This window comes from Setaria viridis, chromosome 2, assembly GCF_005286985.2.
Source record: "Setaria viridis chromosome 2, Setaria_viridis_v4.0, whole genome shotgun sequence".
NCBI classification, from domain to species: Eukaryota; Viridiplantae; Streptophyta; class Magnoliopsida; order Poales; family Poaceae; genus Setaria; species Setaria viridis.
Genome location: NC_048264.2, coordinates 29,224,327 through 29,246,946, shown reverse-complemented (window position 1 = coordinate 29,246,946; position 22,620 = coordinate 29,224,327). Strand labels below are relative to the sequence as shown.

Below are 22,620 nucleotides of genomic sequence, written 5' to 3'. Positions count from 1 at the left end.
AGGCTGTACCAGGATTTAACTGCACTGTCATTCCTGACCTCTGGAGGAACAGTTCTCGCTCCTTTTTGCTCGCCACATGAGGCGTGTAATTACTGACCACCACCCTACCCTACCTGATCCTAACAAAAACCCAAGTGCTAACTGCAAACACTGCACGCACTGTGCCCAGAAACAAACACATCTCATAACTGAAAGCTGATGGAAGTGAGATGCAGCTGAGTCGGCTCAAACAGTAGACACCAGTACAAGCTGGACCATTGGGGTGGCAACCTTAACGAACGCGCCCCAGCACAATCAGGCAAGCAGCGGCACGCAGCCGGATACAGATTGGCAGCATTCAGTGCGGGCGGGACGGGGCGCGGCAATCATGGAGCTGGGTGATCGGAGATGAGGAGATCGAAGATCATCCAGGATCGCCTCACGGCTGATTGAGGGGTTGGATAAGTGTTTATGTGCGGGCACCCGGGGGCCTGGCCGCCCTCCATTATCGGCAGGAAGTGGGAGCTAGAGCCCCAGACGGCAGATACAACAAAGATGCAACAGCTGTGCTGAACAAAATGCCTTTAAATCGAGTTAGAGCCCTACAGTGTTGGTAGATGTACTTGCCATCAGCTTTAGCGCGAAGGAGTTCAGGAGCGGATTGAGTTAACATTTTTTTAGGAACTACGGCCGGCAAGAAGCCGGCCTGAACATTTGTATTGATATGCAAGGTTTTACATAAGGGATTTGAGAAAGGGGGGGAGGTAAGGGGTATAGAAGTACATGACCCTTAATTTACATTACAAAGCGAGGTACTCCATAACAGAAGGTCAGCTTTATCAATTGCACGGCGCGCCCGGTGTGACCCGAGAGCAAGGTCTTGTGCAATGGCCCGGACACAAGATTGTGGCGTAGTCGGTTCATGTTGAAAGACCAGAATGTTGCACCGTTTCCAGATTTGCCAGGCAATGGCAGTGATAACGGTCGAGGAAGTCTTCCTGGAGTAGTCTTCGAGCAACTGTCCAGAGATCATGGATGGAGGCCAGGTGAGGGGCGGTGTCCCATCCAATGAGCTTCCATACTTGCCTTACGCACGGACAGCGAAGGAGGATGTGGTCTTATCTTCCTTTTCGCCACAGTAAGCACACAGCGGGGAGTCCACAATGTGCCGGTAATGGAATGTTATCAGCGAAGGGATCGACGGGGCGCTGAGTCATGATCCAATTATAGAAAGCAGACGAAGAAAATGGCACAAGGTCAAGGCCAATACCACGGCGGTCGTTCACCTCCAGCAGATGAGTCGTTGACAGGGCTTGCTGCACCACAGCGAGCTCCGCAGCAGTGGCAGACGACAGGCGATGGTGAAGGTGGAGAGTCCAATTCCCATTGGGGCTGGCCGCGGCAACCGACATATGTTGCGCGTGGCATGGGAGAAGAGTGCCGGAAACAAGTCGGCGAGGGGCCGTGGTCCAACCCAGTGATCAAACCAGAGCGAGGTGGCCACGCCATTGCCAAGGTGCACCTTAGTACATCTCCAGAACTTCGGAAGCAATTGCAGGAATTAAGGAGGACCAGAGAGGGGTGTCCAAATGATGCTCCTGGCCGAGGTCTCGCGCAGCTCCGGAGGGGTGTCCAAATGATGCTCCTGGCCAAGGTCTCGCGCAGCTCTGGAGGCATAGAGGCGGTGGAACCATCCCTGCCAGTTGGTTGTCGGTTCCAGGTGTAGTTTAGCGATGAACTTCAGGAGAAGACCCCGGTTCTGTGTCTTGTTCTTGCCAGTTGGTTGTCGGTTCCAGGTTGCCAGTTGGTTGAGTTAAGATTTGGGAAGATCCAAGATGGGAAAAACAGACGTGTACACATGAGAGGGGTGGGTGTAATTTAGGCTGAACTCTCCGCACCATTTTGAACACGTAGTTTTAAATATAATTTAAATAGAACAGATCATTGTACCGGTAGTTCTTTTTTTAATATGATATAAACAATGTTTTAAATAGCAGGCTAAAAGGTATAGCGGAAAGGCTCTAAAACAGCTAATAGCGGGGCTAAATGAGACTATAGGAGCTATAGCAGTTAAGAGGGTGTTTGGATACCCTATGCTAACGTTTAGCACCTGTCACATCAGATGTTTGGATGCTAATTAGGAGTATTAAACATAGACTAATTACAAACTAATTGCACAGATGGAGTCTAATTCGCGAGACGAATCTATTAAGCTTAATTAGTCCATGATTTGACAATGTGGTGCTACAGTAACTATTTGCTAATGATGGATTAATTAGGCTTAATAGATTCATCTCGCAAATTAGCACAGGGGTTCTGCAATTAGTTTTATAATTAGCTCATGTTTAGTCCTTCTAATTAGCATCCGAATATCCGATGTGACACTGCTAAAATTTAGCATCTAAGTATCCTAAACACCCCCTAAATTATACGTGAGAACAATAAGCGGTATCCTATCTTAAATGGCTATAGCGGACCCGGCAGATTTAAAACCTTAGATATAAATAACAGTACTATCAACTTGCCTAGGCGTCGATTACATAGGATGACGCACCTGAGAATCACAACGAGTACAATGAAGCACACGAAGCTCGCCACTGGATCAGCCTGTGCTTCGTTGCGTCGTGTCCTCGCCTGGAACTCTCGAAGAAGACGAACCAGCTGTTCCTTCTCCTCGACAAACATGTTCCTGTCCGACAAACTAGACCCCTCTGCAACGTCCATCTGCAGCAGCAGACGGAGCAGCTCTCCCTGTTTCTCCACGATCTTCCTTTCAAGCTGCCACATTGGTAGCTCTTTATCACGAGAAGACGCAGACACCTCCTTGTTCTTGTCTCCAGGCAGAGGTTTCTCGTTCGGTGATCCAGGAGTAGCGGAGGAGAAGAGGCGCGCTGGTGTCAGTGCCACCACGGGCGGCAGGAGGTCTGGACGACGGCGGAGTCCGCCCGGGAAGAGTTGCCTTGGAGTCGGAGAAAGCGCCCCGGCCGCAGCCCGAGGAACCATCGACGTCCTGCTCCTGCGCGCCGCAGATCGAAGAAGCGCCGCCGCCGCCATCGTCACCCGCGAAATCGCTCGGGAATCCGGGGAAGGCGGCCGGTCGAAGCGTCGTATACAAGAAGGAATGTGCAATGAGCCTCCATGGGCCAGAGCTATCAAAGGCGGCCATACAGCCCACTTGTTCAAGTTAAGGCCCATTTACTTCGGTCCGGCCCGTTATTGCATCACGCCGATCCTAGCCGTCCGATTTAGGTCAAGCCCTCGCGACGCAGCCATTTATATACCCCTTACCGCCGCCACGCGCTCGCTCCTCTTTCCCTCACACTCTCCTCCAGCCTCCCTCCAGGGTTTATCCACCGGCGGCGCGCGCGGCGGCGGCGAGATGGTGCAGCGTCTGACCTACCGGAAGCGGCACAGCTATGCCACCAAGTCCAACCAGACGCGGGTCGTCAAGACCCCAGGTCTGGATCCCCTCCTCTTCCGGTCTTCCCATCCTTTTCTTCTGTTTTCGTTCCATTTTTGGTGGTTCCTTCGATCTGCTTTGGGCGTGGTTTTGATGTGCTGGATTGCTTTGTGGCTTGTGCTTGCAGGTGGCAAGCTCGTGTACCAGTACACCAAGAAGAGAGCCAGCGGGCCCAAGTGCCCCGTGACTGGGAAGAAGATCCAGGGGGTGAGTGGCTGCTTTGCTGAGCATATCCTAGTCTGTAGCACAGCTTGTGATGTAGTTCTTACCGTTTGGTTAGCCTTTCGCTTTGGTAGTGCTATTCGCGTTGGAAGTAGGCATGCTGGTGGGGAAATGGGGTGTTGGGGGTTGGTGGTTAATCTTTTCGCAAAATGTAGTCTAGTTAGATGTTAATCTCGATCATTATGTTACTTTAGAATGTTTGGCACTTGTCTTTAGTGTGGAAATGGCGAGAATTTGTGGTCTAACTTGTAATTGGTAGGCAATGAGTTCAGCTTGTAAGAACGGAGTCCATAGAATGGCTTCTAGAATATCCTCATGTACCTTGCAGTTCCTAGTATCGTCACTGCAGTGTATTGTCAGAGCATAACAGCAATTTCACATTGGAACAAGCACAGTGTTTACTTTCTTAGCGCAATCATGGTTTTTTTTGTACAGTGGCAGTTCTTGTACAAAATACTGCTACACCAGTAATCCATGTCTGCATGCTCACATGTGCCTTCTGTATATATCTTGTTGGTTGTAATATGCTTAAGAAGATTAGTCTTTTACTGTTGAAACGTTTGTGGATACAATGCTGTGGTCTTCTTGAGTTCATTTAAGCATTGGATTATGCACTGTAAGTGCCAAAGATTGGTATTGTCATACTAGGCCTAAAATCTATTTAATCAACTGTATTGCTTGAGATGATGCATTGAAATTCAAAGCTTTTCTGTGCTACACACTACAGAATGCATACGCTTCATGTTACAATGGCAGAAGAAACCACTATATGTTCTTTGTAAACATAATTCCATTAGTGCATCACATTAGTGCTTCTTCCTCTAAACTTAGGAAAATGGTGCCTGATGAATGTGTTTCAGTAAACAGTAGTATGTTTTGAATTTTTGATGCATCTCTGGATTAGCATTCTAGAGAATGCTTCCATGTTCTATTTGACTGTGTGCCTTGGATATGTTATTGTGTTTGCTAACGCCGTGATGACTTCCATTTCCAGATTCCCCACCTCAGGCCTGCTGAGTACAAGAGGTCCAGGTTGTCCAGGAACCGCAGAACTGTGAACCGTCCCTATGGTGGAGTGCTCTCAGGAACTGCAGTTAGAGAAAGGTCAGCATATAGGCTCAATTATGTTCCTATACAATGTCCACAAAAATTTATTGTATGAAATCTCATGCGGGTTTGTATTGCAGGATCATCCGTGCTTTCCTGGTTGAAGAGCAGAAGATTGTGAAGAAGGTGTTGAAAATACAGAAGACCAAAGACAAGACTGCCACAAAGTAACTCTGAAATGGAAGTGAGCTCCTGTTCTGTAAACAAGGGAAGGTATTTTTGTCAATGGTGATGATCGATGGCTTAGTCTCATCTAGCTAAATGTTCTAGTATTTCGTGGTGACAACTGTTTGTAGGATTCTCGAAATCCTATCTACCATTGTGATGTCAAAGGTTATGAGACAACAATGATCCCTCTGTTGCTTTTGTTCACTTTGCCAAACCGCGATCGAATTCACATGAGTAATGAGTTGGTTTGAGTTAGTGTTTGATTTTCTGACAGTTGCTTGGTGATGCAGCCTTCGATCTCTTCTTTTCTGACTGATAGTTTGTGTCAGTGAATGAGTTTGTGGCCCTCGTTGCTCATTCGTGCTTAAGTAAATTTGCTGGCTAATTATGCACTTTGTTGCGTGCGTGGTGGCGGTAAGATGATATTTGCACGTCCGAAACTTGATATCGTTGTTTGGAAATGAAAAAAAAAGTCTGTCAAGAATGGGATTCGAACCCATGCCCTTTCGGACCAGTACCTGAAACTGGCGCCTTAGACCAACTCGGCCATCTTGACTTTAGTGCTAATTGTCAAAAATTATAATTTATAAACGAATTCAAATTAAATCAAAATTCTCCGTACTATACAACTCGTAGGTTTCCACACAATACTAGTACCAATTTGATCTACAAAAGCAAACATTTCTACAGGAGTCAGTAATATTTCTATTCCAACAGGGCAACAAAAATCATCTCTCCATTCCAATAGAAAAATAACATCTGTAGGAAGTTGGAAGCAAGACATCCGAGTTCTCAAGTCCCAAAGCTCGGGCGATCTGCGCCATGGCGATGGCACGCGCTCAAGTGTAGGTAGCCTCTCTCCCACCAGGCCACCAGGGCTCCCCGCTCCACTGCCACACCGCAACGCAATGCCCCCACCGCGGCCCCGCCTCCCCGCCTCGGCCCCAGCCCGCGCCATCTACGCGTCCTCAGCCTCCCCCGCCGCGCGCGCCCACCACCCGCTCGACGGAATGCCGCGCCGCGGCGCCGCGGACCGCCTCGCGCACCTCCCGGCCGCGCTCGCGGATTTCATCCGAACGCGTGCGGCGGGGGCGGGAGGCCGCGGCCCGTGCCGGTACTCCTACGGGAGCTCCATCGCCGCCTGCGCCACCTCCGCCGCGCCGCTCGCCTTCGCCGAGCAGCTCTACTGCGCCGCCTGGAAGGACGGGCTCTCGCGGGACGCCTACGTATGCAGCGCCGCGGTCGACCTGCTCGCGAAGCACGGCCGCCTGGAGGACGCGCTGCGGGCGTTCGAGGACGGGGACCGCGGCAGCGTTGTCTGCTGGAACGCGGCCATCTCCGGGACGGCGCGCAACGGTGAGCACGCGCTCGGCATCGAGATGTTCTGTGACATGGTGAGGGGGTCCTCTTGCGGGCCCAACTCGTTCACGTACTCTGGGGTGCTCAGTGCGTGCGCGGCGGGTGCAGTGTTGGGGGTTGGGAGGGCGGTGCATGGCATGGTGGTCAGGTGTGATCCCGGGTACGATGTCTTCGTTGGGACATCGATTGTTAACATGTACGTGAAATGCAGCGAGATGGGTGCTGCCATGAATGAGTTCTGGAGGATGCCAATCCGGAATGTGGTTTCATGGACAACTGCAATCGCTGGTTTTGTGCAGGAGGAGGATCCAACAAGTGCCATGCTACTGCTCAGGGAAATGGTGCGGAGCGGCGTGGCGATTAACAAATACACTGCTACGAGCATATTGCTCGCCTGTGCTCAGATGTCCATGATACAGGAGGCTAACCAGGTGCATGGCATGATTATGAAGACTGAGCTGTACTTGGATCATGTTGTCAAGGAAGCTTTGATTTCCACATATGCATATGTTGGGGCTATTGAGCTGTGTGAGAAGGTGTTTCAAGAAGTTGGCACAGTTAGCAACAGAAGCATCTGGTCAGCTTTCATATCCGGGGTTAGCAGCCATAGCCTACAAAGATCAATTCTGTTGTTAAGGAGGATGCTATCTCAGGGCCTGAGACCAAATGACAAATGCTATGCTTCTCTTTTCAGTTTCGTTGATTCAACTGAGCTTGGCAAACAGCTGCATTCATTGGTCATAAAAGATGGGTTTGTTCAGGCTGTTCTTGTGGGAAGTGCACTCTCCACCATGTACTCCAGATGTAATGATTTGAAGGATAGCTACAAGGTCTTTGAAGAGATGCAGGAACGGGATGAAGTGTCATGGACATCAATGGTTGCTGGTTTTGCAACACATGGTCATTCAGGTGAGGCATTCCAGGTGTTCAGGGATATGATTGTTGATGGTTTTACACCAGATGATGTGTCGTTACGTCCCATTCTATCAGCCTGTAACAAACCAGAGTATTTGCTCAAAGGGAAGGAAGTTCATGGACATGTCTTTCGTGTCTATGGAGGAACCACATCCATTAACCATTTCCTTGTTTCCATGTACTCCAAATGTCGAGATTTAAAATCAGCTCAAAGAATTTTTTATGCAACTCAATGCAAAGACCAGGACATGTTATCTTCAATGATATCTGGATACGCTACAAATGGTTATAGTGAGGAGGCAATCTCATTGTTTCAGCTTATGTTTACAACTGGTTTTCGAATAGATAGATTTGTATGCTCATCAATTATTAGCGTCTGTGCTGACATGGCAAGACCATTCTATGGTAAACTATTACACGGGTATGCAGCTAAAGTAGGCATACTATCTGACCTGTCCGTGGGCAGTTCTCTTGTGAAGCTATACTCCAAAAGCGGCAACCTGGATGATTCTCGTAAAGTTTTTGATGAAATAAGTGCCCCTGATTTAGTTACTTGGACATCTATAATTGATGGATACGCTCAGCATGGAAGCAGTCAGGATGCTTTGGTGATGTTTGATTTGATGATTAGACATGGAGTTAAACCAGACCCTGTTGTACTTGTGAGTGTTTTGTCTGCTTGTGTCCGTAATGGTTTGGTTGAAGAAGGCTTCAAACATTTTAATTCAATGAGAACTGTGTATGGGGTTGAGCCAGTGTTGCACCACTACTGCTGTATGGTTGATTTACTTGGTCGATCTGGGAGGCTTGCAGAGGCGAAAAGTTTTATTGAGAGTATGCCTGTAAAACCTGACTTTATGGTGTGGAGCACACTGCTTGCTGCTTGCAGGGTTCATGATGATGCTGTACTTGGACGTTTTGTAGAAAATAAGATCCGTGAAGAAAATTATGATTCAGGGTGTTTTGCTACTCTTTCAAACATTCGAGCAAATTCTGGAGACTGGGACGGAGTAATGGAAATAAGGAAATCAGTCAAGGATGGGAAGAAAGAACCTGGATGGAGTATGTTGTAAGAATAAAAATGCTTCAAGAGATATATAGAAAAAAAGTGAATGCCACACAGAACTTAGAAACATGTGTGATGGCACAAATCGGCCATAGAAATTGACCAAAACATTTTGCAGAGTATGTATTCAAAGCTTCCTGTCTCAGCGATTTGTTTTTAAAGAATTTTTACGATCTGCTTTCCTATTAGTGAATGCATTACATAGGTGTTTGGTTTAAGGAACCAAGTCATCATTGGATGTATTCAAAACTATTTGCAGAATATTTACTCAAAACTTCCTATCTCTGAAAGATTTATTAGAAATGTTTATGGTCTTCTTTTTAATTAGTGAATGTATTACATAGCTGTTTGGTTTAAGGGACCAAGTCATCGTAGAATGGCTTAGTTCATCACTTCATTATGCGATCATTCCATGATTTTTTTAGGGATACTTCCCAACTTTCTACAGGTATTGTGGTAACAGGGAATGATTTGTTCATGTCAAACATTTAGTATTTCTGTAACCCTAAACAACTAGGTTATGTTGGGAGTTATGCTTAAAAAATAAAACCATTCACCATACCCTCATATCAAACACTCAACAATATACTGTTAAACTTGAAACCTTTACCTATTATCATATGGAAACTGGAAAGTGCACCAGCTGATCCTGGTTGTATGTAAGTATAACCATGAATGTTAGTGATATTAAATAAAACTGTCAAGCCTTTTCCACTGTTAAATGGGCTTTGCATGGAGAAGAATTGTTGGTTGAAAAAAATTCCACTGATGAAAGAATAGCTTTTGCAGAACTCTTTCTGTACTAATTTGTTACTGTTCACCTATGATGGAATTTGCGTATTTTACGTAAAGGGCACACAGAACCGAATCTATTTTTACCAAGCTGTCCTCTTTGATATCTTTACTGCCAACACGGGTATAGTTCGTAAGGTATAAAGGTAACTGAAAATGTGTAATGGATGTCTTTTGCTAACAGAGATGCTAACTGGTATATTACTTGTTCAATCATCTATCAAATCTACCATAAATCAAATGAAAGTTAATTTTTTGGTGGAATTCCATACTCATTAGATGAACTGTATCTGTTACTAGGTTTTATTGCATATGGATCATCTCTATGTCCAATACCTCCATTGTGTGTACTCTGATCAACCATGTACCGGTTGTATGGTCCAAACTGTCTTAACTCTGTGTTTAGCAAAGCTTCAGCCATAGTATTCCAGGGACCATGGTCAGAAGCACTGATGTGGCTTCTGATGGCTGACTGCTATGGATGTCTTTCTTTGACAGATGAGGTACAGCTAGATTGACTTTACATGAGGTTCCATCTTGTGAAGTGTTGGGCTTCTGCTGCTGCTGTGCCTGCAAACAACCAAACATTGTTGGGCTGTTGGCTGTTGAACGAACCGATTTGCTGAGCTAGAGGAGCTTTCCAATACAAAATGTGAAGCTTATATGGACTGCAAGGCAGATAACATCTTTAGTTCTGTTATTTGCTTGTTGCAATTGATTGACAAACTCATGAGTATTTCTTGCAAAAATATTGGAAGGATATGAAACAGTTGCAGATCCAGCAGAGGAGAAGAAAAGCCAAAGATCTTTGTCCTCTCAACTCGATGCAGTAGCAGACAGGAAATTTATATATGTTGCTACTTAGCAGATATACGGAACAAGAAACAATATGGTGATTGACGTGCAAACAGATATCTTGAATTTGACGGTGAAGTAAGTCATTTTTCTGAGAAACAAATAAGAATTGGAACATTTTGTCAATTACAAGATAACATATCTAATATCTTATTTGTTCAATTCTACAAAACTACTTCAGTTGATGTTACTACAGTAGTTAAAATTTAATTTGAATGAAATCTCCCAAAAAATTGAATTGCTTCGAGGCAATTTCAATTTGATACTACAGTTACCCCGGTCTGCGTGTGACATACATTAATGAAGTTGAAGAAGGGGATGGTGACAATGTTCAGTCAGGAGCTCTTTAATTCAGTTGTAGTAAAGAAATCTTTACCATTCGGAACCTATGATGTCAACCACAATAGCACTTATACTTTGTATCCTGCAAAGGAAATATAGAATATAAAATTGCCAGGACCGGCAAAATTAGGCGAAGGGAAACCTGAAAGCCAAATCATGTGGTCATTCAACAGCCGAAGATAGATAGATTTGTAAGCTCATCTATTCTTAGCCTCTATGCTAACATAGCAAGACCATTATGTGTTAAGGTTTTACATGGCTATGCAACTAAATTAGTGATTCTCGGACGGTCGGACCTATCTTTAAGCAGTTCACCTGTAAAGCTGTACTCCAAAAGTGGCAACATGGACGATTCTCGCAAAGTTTTTGATCAAATAAGGGTCCTGGATGTATTGCTAAGCTCAGCATGGAAGCAGTCAGGATGGGATTTACATACATAGAAACACCTTACCATTGAATTTGCATACTTGCATAAAGGTCTCGCACCTAATTCTCATTGAATTATAGGGTATCCATTGAACTGAAGAACTAGACATATAAAACTGAGCTCTCTCTGATAGCTTTTCTGTTAACACGGGTATAAATGTATATTCGTAATGCATGCAGTTACAAACCCAAAGTAAAAATGTACAATGTATGGTCTTTTGCTAATCGATGAAGATAGCTCTTAGTCTTATGTATCTAACTATGCATAATATTTTTCAGTGGAACTGCTATTTGACATTTCTGTGGGTGGTGGGGGGCAAGGGAGAGAATCACATGGTATGCTGCTGGTCCAATCATCTGGTGAATCCACCCCTAAATCAAATGGGAATTTTATTTTTCGTGGAATTCCACACTCAGTGCCTGAACTGTGTACATGAACAGGTTTTCTTGTATATGGGTCATCATCTTTATCTCCAATAGCTCCATTTGCATCTATACCCCAATCATCTGTGTATCCATAGGATGGTTCAAGCTGTTCCATCTCTGTGTTTGGCAAAGCTTCATTCATGCTACTGACTATTTCAGGGGCCATGCTTAGAAGCACTGATGTGACAGCTGATGATTTCTGCAGTGATTGTGTTTCAAATGGCAAGATGATCGGACTGCTACGGGTGTCTTTCTCTGACAGCTGAGGTAAAGATAGACTGCGGTTAAAGTTAATAACTTTACATGAAGAGCCATCTTGTGAACTGTTGAGCTTCTGCTGCTGCCGCCCCTGGAAACATTGTTGGCTATTGAATTGATTTGCTGAGCATGATGAGCTTTCCAAAGCAAAATGGGAAGCTTGTATGGACTGCAAAGCAGATAGCAGCTCTGGTGTTGTCGTTGCAATTGATTGAGGACCCCAGGAGTGAGACGACACTCTTTGTGCCACAGAGCTAGGCTTTTTAAATATCCTGCAAATAGACCATGCATCCTGTTTGATAAAGGAAACTATAAGAACAATGCAACACATATAGGCATTTTCTGAACTTCTGGGCTATACCTGAATGTTCAGAGTAAAATACTTACATTGGCTGGAATACTTTTGTCTTTTGGTGTTTTAGGAATTGAGGGATCACTGAGAGAAGGCATCCTGTACTCATGCATCATCCAATCTGTCTTGATCCCTTTTGCTGCTCTCCCTTTGTAAAAGACAAGAGACTTCTTCAGGCCTATGCATTTTGTTCCTTCAGAAGAGTATATTGGCCTATCTGTTCCTGTTGCTTTCCAGAATCCAGCTACTGTGACTCTATTTGGTCTAGCACTGTTCCGATACTTTCGGTCCCTTGGGCAGTAAAAGTACCATTCTTTTTCCCCGGTGCTTGCAAGTTCTATGCAAGAGCAATACACAAGAATATAAGATTGCAGAAAGTTAGGTGAAAAAGTAGGCAGGATGTAAGCTGTCAAGAGGGCAAACATAGTATTCTGGTGGGAAGGTACTAGTACTAATCTACAAGGTATCTATTGATTTGAAGATGAACAGCTTGGTGCTTGAACATACTATTGTAAATATGGATGAAACTGAGTGCATACTATACTACTATGTTTCCCACTTTTGCTATTTTTTTATGGTTGCCATTGTATTCAGAACCCTTTCACTTGCATGCTCACAATATTTGATTTCCTTTTCCTGGTGATGGTGTAGAAGTCTTCACCCAAGTAGATTTTGTGTTTTTGCACCAAAGATTGGCTACTATAAATTTGTCTAGATTTGTTTCAGAACTCAAGATCTATCCTAAAGGGGATGAAGCTGACATTATTGTTTTGCTGATGTTCTTATGTTACTTGCATTAGGGATAATTGTGTAAACTGAAAGCTGTATCTTCATGCTGTAGTTTTTTGAAGTGTGGGCAGTACTTGTACGTCATGTTGCATAGCGGATCATGAAGTTGGAGTGCTGTGGCTTGGGCTACCGACTTCTGTGCATACTTTTGTTGATATAAGCTGGTGGTGAGGATTAATCTCGAGCTCCTAATCTATCCTTTATGTGGGACATAATATATGCATGCTAGTAGATAGAGAAACTACATTCCACCAGTTCTATTGAACCAGAAATATAGATTCTTTTTTTGCAGTCATTTATCATTTAGAGAAGCAGTTTCTTCACAAGATCGAAATTGGTCGATTTACTAAGAAGAGGTACAGAGAAAGTAGTGGCTTACTTGGGAGATCCCATGGATCATATTTATAGATGTCCAACTGCCTGATGAGCTCTATGGACAGAGGTTTTTGTTGAATCTTTCTCTTGAGATAAAAGCCAACGAGCTCTTCATCTGTAGGATGGAACCGAAAACCAGGAAGGAGGACCTCGTCTGACTTGTCCATATCAGCTCTCTCATCCATAACTTGGGCTGGTGAAGACTGATCCTCGTTACCCACTCTTAAACTACTGTGGAAATAGTGAACGGTTTTGGGACTTAAATTGCTCAGGTGAAGACAAACGCCCAAAGCTCGCTCTCTCTAAAGTTACTATGGACTCCCTACTGGCTACTGTCATGTGCAGTACGAGCTTTGTTTGTGCTTGATCAAAGATGACACAGGTCTTGTCACTGGCAATGAACACAGTGCATTAACGCTATCCACTCAGACAAGAGACGGTGAACTGCTTGATGGACCTAGGTTTTAGAAGTTGGGAAGGAGGAAGAGAAGGCCAGTAGCTTAACTGGAGGAGACGAGGTGAGAAACAAGTGCTTTTATAACTGATCTTGGTGATGAACTGCATTTCAATTATGAACGTTCCCAAATGCCTCTTACTACACGCCTGTGTTCCGGGTCATAAACGTTAGGAAGGGAAGGGTAACGTATGCTTTACAAAAGAAATCATAGCTGCCGAAACACGACTAGACCACCTCCGGTCCTTTCAATAAAGAACTCCTATATTCCTTGTCTCTCCGAACCTATTTAACATTTTTAACCAGGGATTAGTATATCAATGAAAACAATCTTAGCAGCATACAGGGACCATCGGTCCCTTTCGATTCACACTGCACACAGGATTATATGATCTAGGCATGCAGGATGATATTAACAGGCATAATAAAATATTCTCCTACAGCAGTAATTGTGTTGAGAAATCATATATACAAACTGAACGATTTTTATGCAATAGAAGCTCAACACTTTTTAATACATCAGATGATGCACCGATATTAGGGATGTAACTGGGTACCCAGTGGGTAGTTCTTGGTCACCACCTTAGTTTACTTCCATTCCACTTTTCTTGCTTTGAAATTCGGATTAGTTCGATTAATTTGGATGAGAGAAATCAGAATTTGTATTTCTAACTAATATCACAGCCGCCAACAATCTTTAAATTCTTCTTAGATTCACTTTTTATGCAAACATTAGCATTAAGAGATATTTCTCCATTCTGTGGATTAAAAAATATCTTGCATATTATTGTTTTACTATGCACCTACATCAAGACCCTTTCATACTTGTCTAATTTGGTTCACACTGTAGAAGATGCATTTATGTGGATAGATTTTTTTACTTGTCTAATCAACTGGAGCAATGTCGATGTGACAGCATATGCACTTGTCCTTATGAATTTCTGTCTGGAATTCTTTTGTCTTCAACCAGCAATATTATCTCACTGCTAAAAAATCGCATTAGGTTATTACTTACTACCTCACCGTATCAATGGCCTAGCAATGTAGTTGTCGTCCATATTTTATCTGCTGTCGTCGTGTACTACTTCAAATCTCACGGTATCTTATTTTGAACTAGTTTTTTAGGGCTCAATGGCGAGCAAAAGTGCATTTGAGAACTACTACTATATTGTAAGCCTGTAATTCTGTCATTTTAGTTTTACCTCTAGTTGGCGTAGAATCAAGCTCAGTTTGTTCATACATTTTGGTTTAATGCTAATGATAGGCTAGGCTAGTTCATTGCTCGTTCTAATTCGTAAGAGTACACTCTCAAATCTTATTTAATACTAAATTTCATGACTTAGTCCTACATGAAACATTGTAGAAACCTTCCATCTTCTCTTTCATCAGCTGTTCTATAGTATCTTGACATCATATTGGTTTTAACCTTTTCTGAATCATATATACCTCTAATGAAATGTGCCGCTTCCATCTTGTTTACACCGGAAAGCTTAATAATAACTAAGATAGATCCTTGTATTACATTCACCAGCAACTGCAACTTATGTACAACTTCTTTAATTTTGCATGCAGTCAGCGAAACCTACAAAAGAAAGATCCTGAGTAGAGTGATCTCAAGAACCCCAAGGTTTCATCTGAACGATTACCACCTAGTCCGCCCTACAAGGAAGGCTTCATACTTCCCTATCATTTCTTTGTCCATTTACACTTACCAACTTTACATTACACCATTCACAGCCGCTCTGCTTGCGTTTGTCATGACTGTTACAGCGATGGAAATGGACTGGTCGGAAAGCAACACCTAACCTCCCGATAATATAATTGGAGCCGTTAACTTCATCTGATCCTTGAACGAAGTTACTAGATAGGACACCAAGCCAAAGTGCAGATCAATCATGTATCAAGAAGATTCAACGTATCCTGAATTCCTGATGCAATATTCGCAGCTCTTCCATTCACATCGAAGATCCAAGGAGAAAAATAGTAAATGTTGGAACCAAGTTTGCCTTTTATGTGTGTGTGAGGGAACAAGAAAGATGTTTGCTAGGCCGTGGTTGGGCCATCACGAGGCACCAGGAGGCTCTTGCGGCCCAAAAGGGGCTGAAAATTTTTACAATTCCCTACTGGGCTGTCAATCAGCATAATGTTAGATCTAGTCGTGTGTTTTTTCTCTGCAACTTATACAAGTTATACGATCACGATTCCCTTGCAGCGCAGATAAAGTTTAATCTGATTCTCCGAAGATCTCGGTAAACGATAAATATTGAAGGAGTATCAATATCTGATACGCGAGCATTCGTGCAAGTATATATCTGTATCGGAGCACCCGGATAAAGGTATAGCTATATGATCCGTCTAAACTTGTACTAATACGAAACAAGGTTCGTTTTAAACCGAGTCCGCGGCCGTTGCATGATTGGTCTTTGTCTTGTTCATGCCTGCTACCCCTGCGCGTGCGCACAATTAAAAAGAACTAGCTAGGAATAATCAACTTGAAGCAATCCAACTATATATGCAAGGATCACTATGATCGTTCAGTCATATACAGCTAGCCTAGTGTACATAGAAGATTACAATATAATTGAGTTTTCCAATTCAGAGATTCCTATAAGTAGGACCCTACACGCAGCTCTTCTTGCAAAGCCAAACAGCCTAGCCCAGTACGTAGTGGAGCTTCAGCTTCCAACAATCCTCTTCCCGCTCCATCAATCTCTAGCTCCCCAAGAAACACCAGGAGGAGCATGGCTGCCGCCTCTAGCCGCAGTGCCGCGCGGAAGACTCCCGCCGTTTTCATGCTGGCCCTGCTCGCCGGGCAGGGGCAGCTGCTGATGGCTGCGCCTGCGGCCGCCGCCGACAGGCGACGCCTCAAACTTCAAGGGCTAGGCAACAGGCGGATCCTCCAGACCGACCAGTGCAGTTTCGCTTCTAAAAGGGACAGGTGCATTGCATGCGTGCAAGATTGTTTGGCCGCCGGCCCCTCACCATGCACTCTCGACCCCATTTCTTGCGATCCACCAAGTTGCTCCCGCTGCTTGACCGCGTGACATGCCCTGCGGTTGTTGTTTCCGCCGTCGTCGTGATTGTTGGACCCCCAGCCGTGATTATATATCATCGAAGGTAATAATCCTGCACTTATCGCTTTCTATACGTTCCGTCCACCACGTGCGTGCGCATGGATTAGCGGTCCACTTTCAGCCCAATAATTAGCATCTAAAGGAGCATGTGCCCACTTAATTAATCACGTGGTGAATGGCCTCCCTGATGTATGCAACAATTAGTGGAAATAAATTGCACCGTGCATGCAAGAAATAGTGGAAAGAGCATGCAAAAAAAAAGAAAAAAATGATGATGTGACCCACGTACATATAAATCTAAAAACTAAAAAATTATAACTTCCAAACCGAACATCCAAATTAAATTTTAGTTACATCATTATGCTTATTACGATGAGATCTTCAAAATAAGACCCCGTTTGGATAACATTTTAAAAAAATATTTTTTAACATACGGATTAATTAGTTCTAACTAATATGAACAAGTACTTGGACACCACGAACAAATTACTATTTCCTGCGAACAAAAAATTAAACATGATGAACAAAAAATGGTACGATATGAACAAAAATATTGAACATCACGAACATTTGATTGTGTATGAGAAAAAAGAAACTGAATCATCATGAATAAATAAATCCACATCACTGAACAACTTAATCTACAAAATCAAACAGATAATTTAGAATAAATCAATCTAAAAAACTAGAATCACATGCAAACTAGTTATTATTACAGATGAATAATTGAGTTTATATGGCGACTAAATATTATAGCATCCTGAACAAATATTATAACATTACGAGCAAATTATTTTTACTGTCGAACAATTCGGTATACAAAGCGAACAAATATTATAACATTAAGAACTCGTGGATTCGTGGATTCAGGGGAAGGTGATTAACCGTTTGAGATTCAGGGGAAGGTGAGGTTAACGGGCTATCTCGGGCTGGTCTCTATAAATCGTGCTGGATTGGGCTGCCCATCGGACAAATAATATTGTGAATCTTTTTTCTGTATGTAGTAACATCGGAAGTGAAAGGAGAAACACCCACGCCACCATGTATTTGATTAACAGGATTTTTTTTCATTTTTTCTGTAGTATTTTATATCTGGCCGGAGATCAAAGTTAGGTGCTGTGCATGGTTGACTCTAATCAGTTCGTTCCTCCAACGAAGAGGAATGCTTAACCTCAGCTTTTTAGATTAAGGATAAAAATTTGACCTTCTATATCCACATGGTGGATATATATAGCCAAAGCTTACAGAGAGTTATTAGACTCTAATCCTTAACAATGAAGAGCTCAAAGAGCTCAAAACACAAGAAAGAAATTTCTAAGGCAAAGAAAAAATTAGAAGACTCAGCTTCATTCTTCTTCTTTGTCGATGCTTCAAACTTGCGTTGTCTTTATGCAGCACCAATCCATCACATCTTTTGTTTGCTTAGAAACTTAATGTTAGAATTGGAATACTTGTCTTCTATTACTCGCACAACAAACTCCACCTTAGATAATGAATGTCAGGTAAAAAGATCTTCCAAGACAACGCCTTCAAGAAGGACACGACATCGAAAACGCCGTCGCCACCCATCCGGTGAGCCGGAGTAAGGTTTTCACCTAGAAGACCGCCGACCTTGCACAAAACATCACAACAAACACCTCAAATGAGGAAAACGACACCCAACGATGTCGTCGTTGCTGACACTGACACAACAGCCGGGTAAAGCTTTCACCTATAGCTCCTGCACGACCATATCATTACCACAACAAGAATTCTGTCAAGCTCCCGCCTCACAGCGTGAAAGAGGTATCAAGGACGTGCCGGAGGCCCGGAGGCGGCCATAGGCGTCTCCTGGCTGGGGAGGCATCCGGCCGATAAGGAGGCGACATGGCTGCCGGCGAGCCCACAGGGCCAGCAGAGCACGCAGATCCGGGCCATGGGGAGAGGTCCGATCACCGGTGTACGCGCAGCGGGCTACCGTGCCGCATACCGTCTCACCCATGCGCCATCGCCGGGATGCCATCCGGCCCGTGGGGAGGAAGGTCTGGCCGCCGGCATATGCACAGCTGCCGCGGACTGCCGCCATTGCAGGTCGTGTCGCCCACGCGTGGCCGCTGGGGACGTCGTTCGGGCCATGCCACGGGCGGCCGCGGGAAGACCCGACCCGCACTGCTGCTGGCCACCTGCCGGGGAGACCCACGCCGCCACCACCTCGCCGGCAATCGCCCGTCGAGGATCTGACCGGCGCTGCCGCCGCCACGGTCGGCCGCCTGCCAGGGAGCCCGACCCCGCGTCGTCCTTGCACCAGATCTGCAATGTGAGAGAAGAGGAGGAGGAGGCGGAGGTCCTCACCGCTGCCGTCCTTGCGGCCGCTGGGCTTCCAGCAGCCCACTCGGGCGGCAGCGAGGCGGGGTAGAGGGTGAGACGGGGTAGAGAGTGGGGCGTGGCCAGTGGCGGCGCGGGATGGAGAGCCGCCCGTGCCCCTTAACCTCTTAGCTTATTGAGGTTAAACGAATAAGTGCCTGATATGCTTTCTTGGTTTCGAAAGTCAGCACTCACACCACCTTACCTTAATTGGTAACCACATACCACATACATTAACAATTCCTTTGCTATTTTGTAACTAAATTGCCCCTTAACTGGATTGGTGTATCTTTTTTCTATATGTAGGTACACTTTGGAGGTGAAAGGAGAGACACAGTTGACGAACCTACTTATCCATCCTATATTGTAAGTCATTCTAAGAATCTTGGAGAGTCAAAGTATCTCAAGTTTGACCAAATTTATATGATAATATAATAACATTTATGATGTCATCTAAGTATCATTAGATTCTTCATCAATTATATTTTCATAGTATACCTATTTGATGTCATAAATCTTTATAGTTTTTTCTATAATTTTGGTCAAACTTGAGATGCTTTGACTCTCCAAGATTCTTGGAATGACTTACAATTTGGGATGGAGGGATTTGCTGAGAAGCTGCTGGCTTCCGGCATAAGCTGTGGATAGATAGAGCAGCCTGAGAATATCCCTCGATTTCTCCTAGTTATTTGATAGCACTTGAAAATGAAAGCAAGACGAATCCTGATAGGATAAAATTGTGTTTATGATTGTATATTGTAAATTGACTGAACATTGTGCATTGACCAAATTGTGGATGGATGGCAGATCAAATTGTGATAGTAGGTAGCTGATTTGTAAGTTGTAATATGATTGTCATTTGAGATCTTCTACAAATTGAAGGAAATTGATGTATTATATAATCATCGATGTGGGATGTTTTCACAGTTATTGGCATGCTAAATCTGTCTTTCCCATCGTGTTTTGTTTATCCACAGTTTGCTGCAAACTGAAGAAACAATGCACAATAGAATTCCAAATTATGTGTAATATGAAGAGTGACAAGTTAATGTCTGAGTCAGATGCAACATAATGCATCAAGTAAAAATTCATTATTACACCATAACAAAAATCCAAGGCAAATAACAAAAGAATGCTGCAAAGTGGCATCTTTAACAGCTTAGCAACCATGGATGACTCCCGGCCGCCTCCTCCTGTCATAGCAACTCCTGACCTCCAACCATGGCGTGTGTGCGTTCTCCTGACCTCCAACCATGGCGTGTGCGATTTCCATGGAGGCGGCGCCGGAAGGCCTGGTACCGGTATGCGGCGAAAGAAGATCGAGTCACGATGGGATCGCAGCCGCGGATGAGACGCACGTGTGCAAGGCGAAGATATGGTCTGCCTCTTTTTGTTTCAATTCCTGGAGCCGAGATTACGTAGGGCTGGGGCTGGGACCTGGGGCTGGGAGGGATGGGAGCCGAGCCGAGGCTGTATGTGGGAGCCGAGAGCGCGTGCGAGACCATGGGCAATGAGCGATCCGTCGGATGGAGGCAGCCTCCACACAGCTCTTCTTGCAAATTAAAGCTAAACAGCCAGTCCTCTTCTCGCTCCATCTCTAGCTCCCCAAGAAACACCAGGAGGACCATGGATGCTTCCTCTAGCCGCAGCGCCGCTCTGAAGACGGCCGCCGTTCTCATGCTGGCCCTGGTCGCCGGGCAGCTGCTGATGGCTGCGCCCGCGGCCGCCGCCGACAGGCGACTCCTTCAACTACAAGGGCTCGGCAGCATGCGGATGCTCGTGGATTGCAGCTGCATCTAACAGGGACAGGTGCCTTGTATGCTGGGCAGGTTGTTCGACTGACCTCACATCATGCGGCGACCCTTGGAACTCCTTGCCTTGCACTCCAGATTGCTCCCACTGCTTGAACGCATGAAGAAATTAGCTGATTGAAAGGTCCCGGTCTCCCAGACGGTCAGACCAGACACTTGCGCAGGGGGCTCCTTTGTGTTTCGTTGTTGTTGTGTCGTTGTGGTTTGTTTTTGCTTCCATCGTGTTGCTAAATTGAGGGGTAAAGTGGTCCATGACATCTTGAGTATTTATATACCTCGTCTTTGTACAAGTACCCGTTGTATTTCGTTCCAAAGTCTTGTCGACCGATGAATAAAGATCGATTACCCTTGTTATCATGTAAAAAAGATTACATGTGTGGTCTATGATGGTATACTCTAATCTGCTTTGTAAGGGGTTCTTTGAAGGTACTTCCTTGAAACAAATCCGTACCGTTGATTGTTAAGTGAGCTACTACTAGATTCAGAACATTTACTGACTGGACTTTTTAAGTGGACGACGGGATTCAATCATTAGCATTTTTCTCCTCCGAATGGCTGACAATGCTTACGCGTGTGATTGGATCATTTCCTGTGAGTGAAGACGAATTCCCTACCAACTATTCACCGACGAGGAAAATCAGATTAGGTGCACAAATAAGCAAAGGCCCCGTCGGCAACCTGCTATTTATCTCTCAGCAAATGTCACAAATCTAGTAGAACTAATGCTACTAAAACATTTAATAACGCATTCACCAGGATTTATCCTCACAAATTGGTACGCAAATTGGTGTTTGTGCATATATACGTTAAAGGGGCACTCTATTTTTAGGCGGTGGGTATAAAGAAACTCACGTTAGATTACATTACATGGTGTTTTTAAGACCGGTGCTAAAGGCCAAGGCTAATTTACACACCAAGAAAGAGAACATCAACTGTGTCAAGGCTGTGACATACTACTACCACGCAGCTTTTTTTTTTTTTTTTTTTTTGATAAAGGACTACCACGCAGCTGTTGAAAGGCAGCATGCGACTTGCGACGGCTTGTTTCCAGAGCCTTGCTTCATTCCTGATGTACACGAAGAGCTCGTGGTTGTCCCTCGTGCGGAACACAGAACACTCTGCCATTTGGCTCGCTCACGCCATATCATCAAGACATCAAGTGACCAGCAGGACAGCACACATCCAATTCTTCTACGCGGAGCTTCATAGGCTTGCCACTGGGAGGGTAAGGTACGGGCAAACTCATTCTTATTCACACTTAAATCCAAATAATTATTATCCACTTCTTACCCTCCTCAATTCCACCCATATTCAATGGATAATTAACTTTGTGCTATATATATATATATACACACACACACACACAATTGATTAATTGTACCTTCCCTATTTCTAATGAGTATATAATTTTCTACCTATACCCTCCACATTTGAAGTGGACGTCAATTTGAGGAGGGTATGGATACCCAGTGGCAGGCCTAACGCTCCAGGTGTGCATTGGCGCATGTCAGCCAAGAACTGGACAAATTAAAGGACATTAATTGCTAGTGGGCAGTGGTGGTGGACACTGTTTGGAATAAATTTCTCAAATTGAGCGCAATTTGTGCATGCCGTATTATAATTTCAAGGTCTTTTATAACTATCTACAGACTCAGAAAATTGATTTCCCTTAAATAACAGATAGTCAAAAACCTCATAGACTCTTAGTAGATCTAGATCTAGTAGTACTTTGATTTTTTTTTAGATAAAGGAAATAAGTAGTAGTAGTAGTACTTCGATATAACCATCATATTCTTGATGACAGGAAAGAGCAAGGTCGCCTATGTCGGCATGGAACTCTAAGAAACAATTTAGATGTGCAAGTCAAATGTGCCACGGTTATCATGTCGCCCGATGGATAAGATTCAGATCCCCATTTGAATCACACTGGATGGAGTTCATATTCAGATGTATTGATCTTATTTTTGGTAGGCATAAGCTGTGCCGTCCTCTACTCCCAAGCGCAACGCCTGGCTGGATATACATTCAAAAGGGACAACTCATGAGA

General features: G+C 44.3%; 3 protein-coding genes and 1 non-coding gene across 7 annotated transcripts; 2 read left to right on the top strand and 2 right to left on the bottom strand.

Annotated features, from left to right (window-relative positions):
* Positions 1-3,275: 3,275 nt before the first annotated feature.
* LOC117844556 (large ribosomal subunit protein eL34) lies at positions 3,276-5,191 on the top strand. Its single transcript, XM_034725260.1, has 4 exons — positions 3,276-3,437; positions 3,567-3,646; positions 4,656-4,765; positions 4,849-5,191. The coding sequence occupies exons 1-4, from the start codon at positions 3,359-3,361 to the stop codon at positions 4,937-4,939; spliced, it is 360 nt and encodes a 119-aa protein (XP_034581151.1). The 5' UTR covers positions 3,276-3,358; the 3' UTR covers positions 4,940-5,191.
* Positions 5,192-5,346: 155 nt separating this feature from the next.
* On the top strand, positions 5,347-12,364 carry LOC117844554 (pentatricopeptide repeat-containing protein At1g74600, chloroplastic). Of its 4 annotated transcripts, none has more exons than XM_034725258.2 (4): positions 5,347-8,395; positions 9,567-10,001; positions 10,971-11,027; positions 11,133-12,364. In XM_034725258.2, exon 1 carries the CDS (start codon positions 5,845-5,847, stop codon positions 8,281-8,283), a length of 2,439 nt encoding a protein of 812 aa, XP_034581149.1. In that variant the 5' UTR covers positions 5,347-5,844; the 3' UTR covers positions 8,284-8,395; positions 9,567-10,001; positions 10,971-11,027; positions 11,133-12,364. The 4 variants fall into 4 exon arrangements, with proteins under 4 accessions (XP_034581149.1, XP_072148321.1, XP_034581148.1 ...); XM_072292220.1 differs by having other exon boundaries at positions 10,971-11,384; positions 11,798-12,364; XM_034725257.2 differs by having other exon boundaries at positions 10,971-12,364.
* Positions 5,412-5,492, bottom strand: TRNAL-CAG (transfer RNA leucine (anticodon CAG)). Its single transcript has one exon. It is a non-coding gene; the product is annotated as a tRNA-Leu (tRNA).
* LOC117844555 (protein FEZ) lies at positions 10,666-13,471 on the bottom strand. The gene is made up of 3 exons (XM_034725259.2): positions 12,896-13,471; positions 11,763-12,064; positions 10,666-11,667 (listed from the first exon to the last, which is right to left on the bottom strand). The coding sequence occupies exons 1-3, from the start codon at positions 13,074-13,076 to the stop codon at positions 10,951-10,953; spliced, it is 1,200 nt and encodes a 399-aa protein (XP_034581150.1). The 5' UTR covers positions 13,077-13,471; the 3' UTR covers positions 10,666-10,950.
* Positions 13,472-22,620: the final 9,149 nt, after the last annotated feature.

Bases quoted from the DNA above. Each gene is read 5' to 3' on its own strand.
- LOC117844556 (XM_034725260.1), top strand. From the start codon at position 3,359: ATGGTGCAGCGTCTGACCTACCGGAAGCGGCACAGCTATGCCACCAAG. The intron at 3,438-3,566 runs GTCTGGATCCCC...TTGTGCTTGCAG, and splicing joins GCGGGTCGTCAAGACCCCAG to GTGGCAAGCTCGTGTACCAG. The intron at 3,647-4,655 runs GTGAGTGGCTGC...TTCCATTTCCAG, and splicing joins CTGGGAAGAAGATCCAGGGG to ATTCCCCACCTCAGGCCTGC.
- LOC117844554 (XM_034725258.2), top strand. From the start codon at position 5,845: ATGCCCCCACCGCGGCCCCGCCTCCCCGCCTCGGCCCCAGCCCGCGCC.
- LOC117844555 (XM_034725259.2), bottom strand. From the start codon at position 13,076: ATGGATGAGAGAGCTGATATGGACAAGTCAGACGAGGTCCTCCTTCCT. The intron at 12,065-12,895 runs GTAAGCCACTAC...GCTCTTGCATAG, and splicing joins TGATCCATGGGATCTCCCAA to AACTTGCAAGCACCGGGGAA. The intron at 11,668-11,762 runs GTAAGTATTTTA...TTTATCAAACAG, and splicing joins ACAAAAGTATTCCAGCCAAT to GATGCATGGTCTATTTGCAG.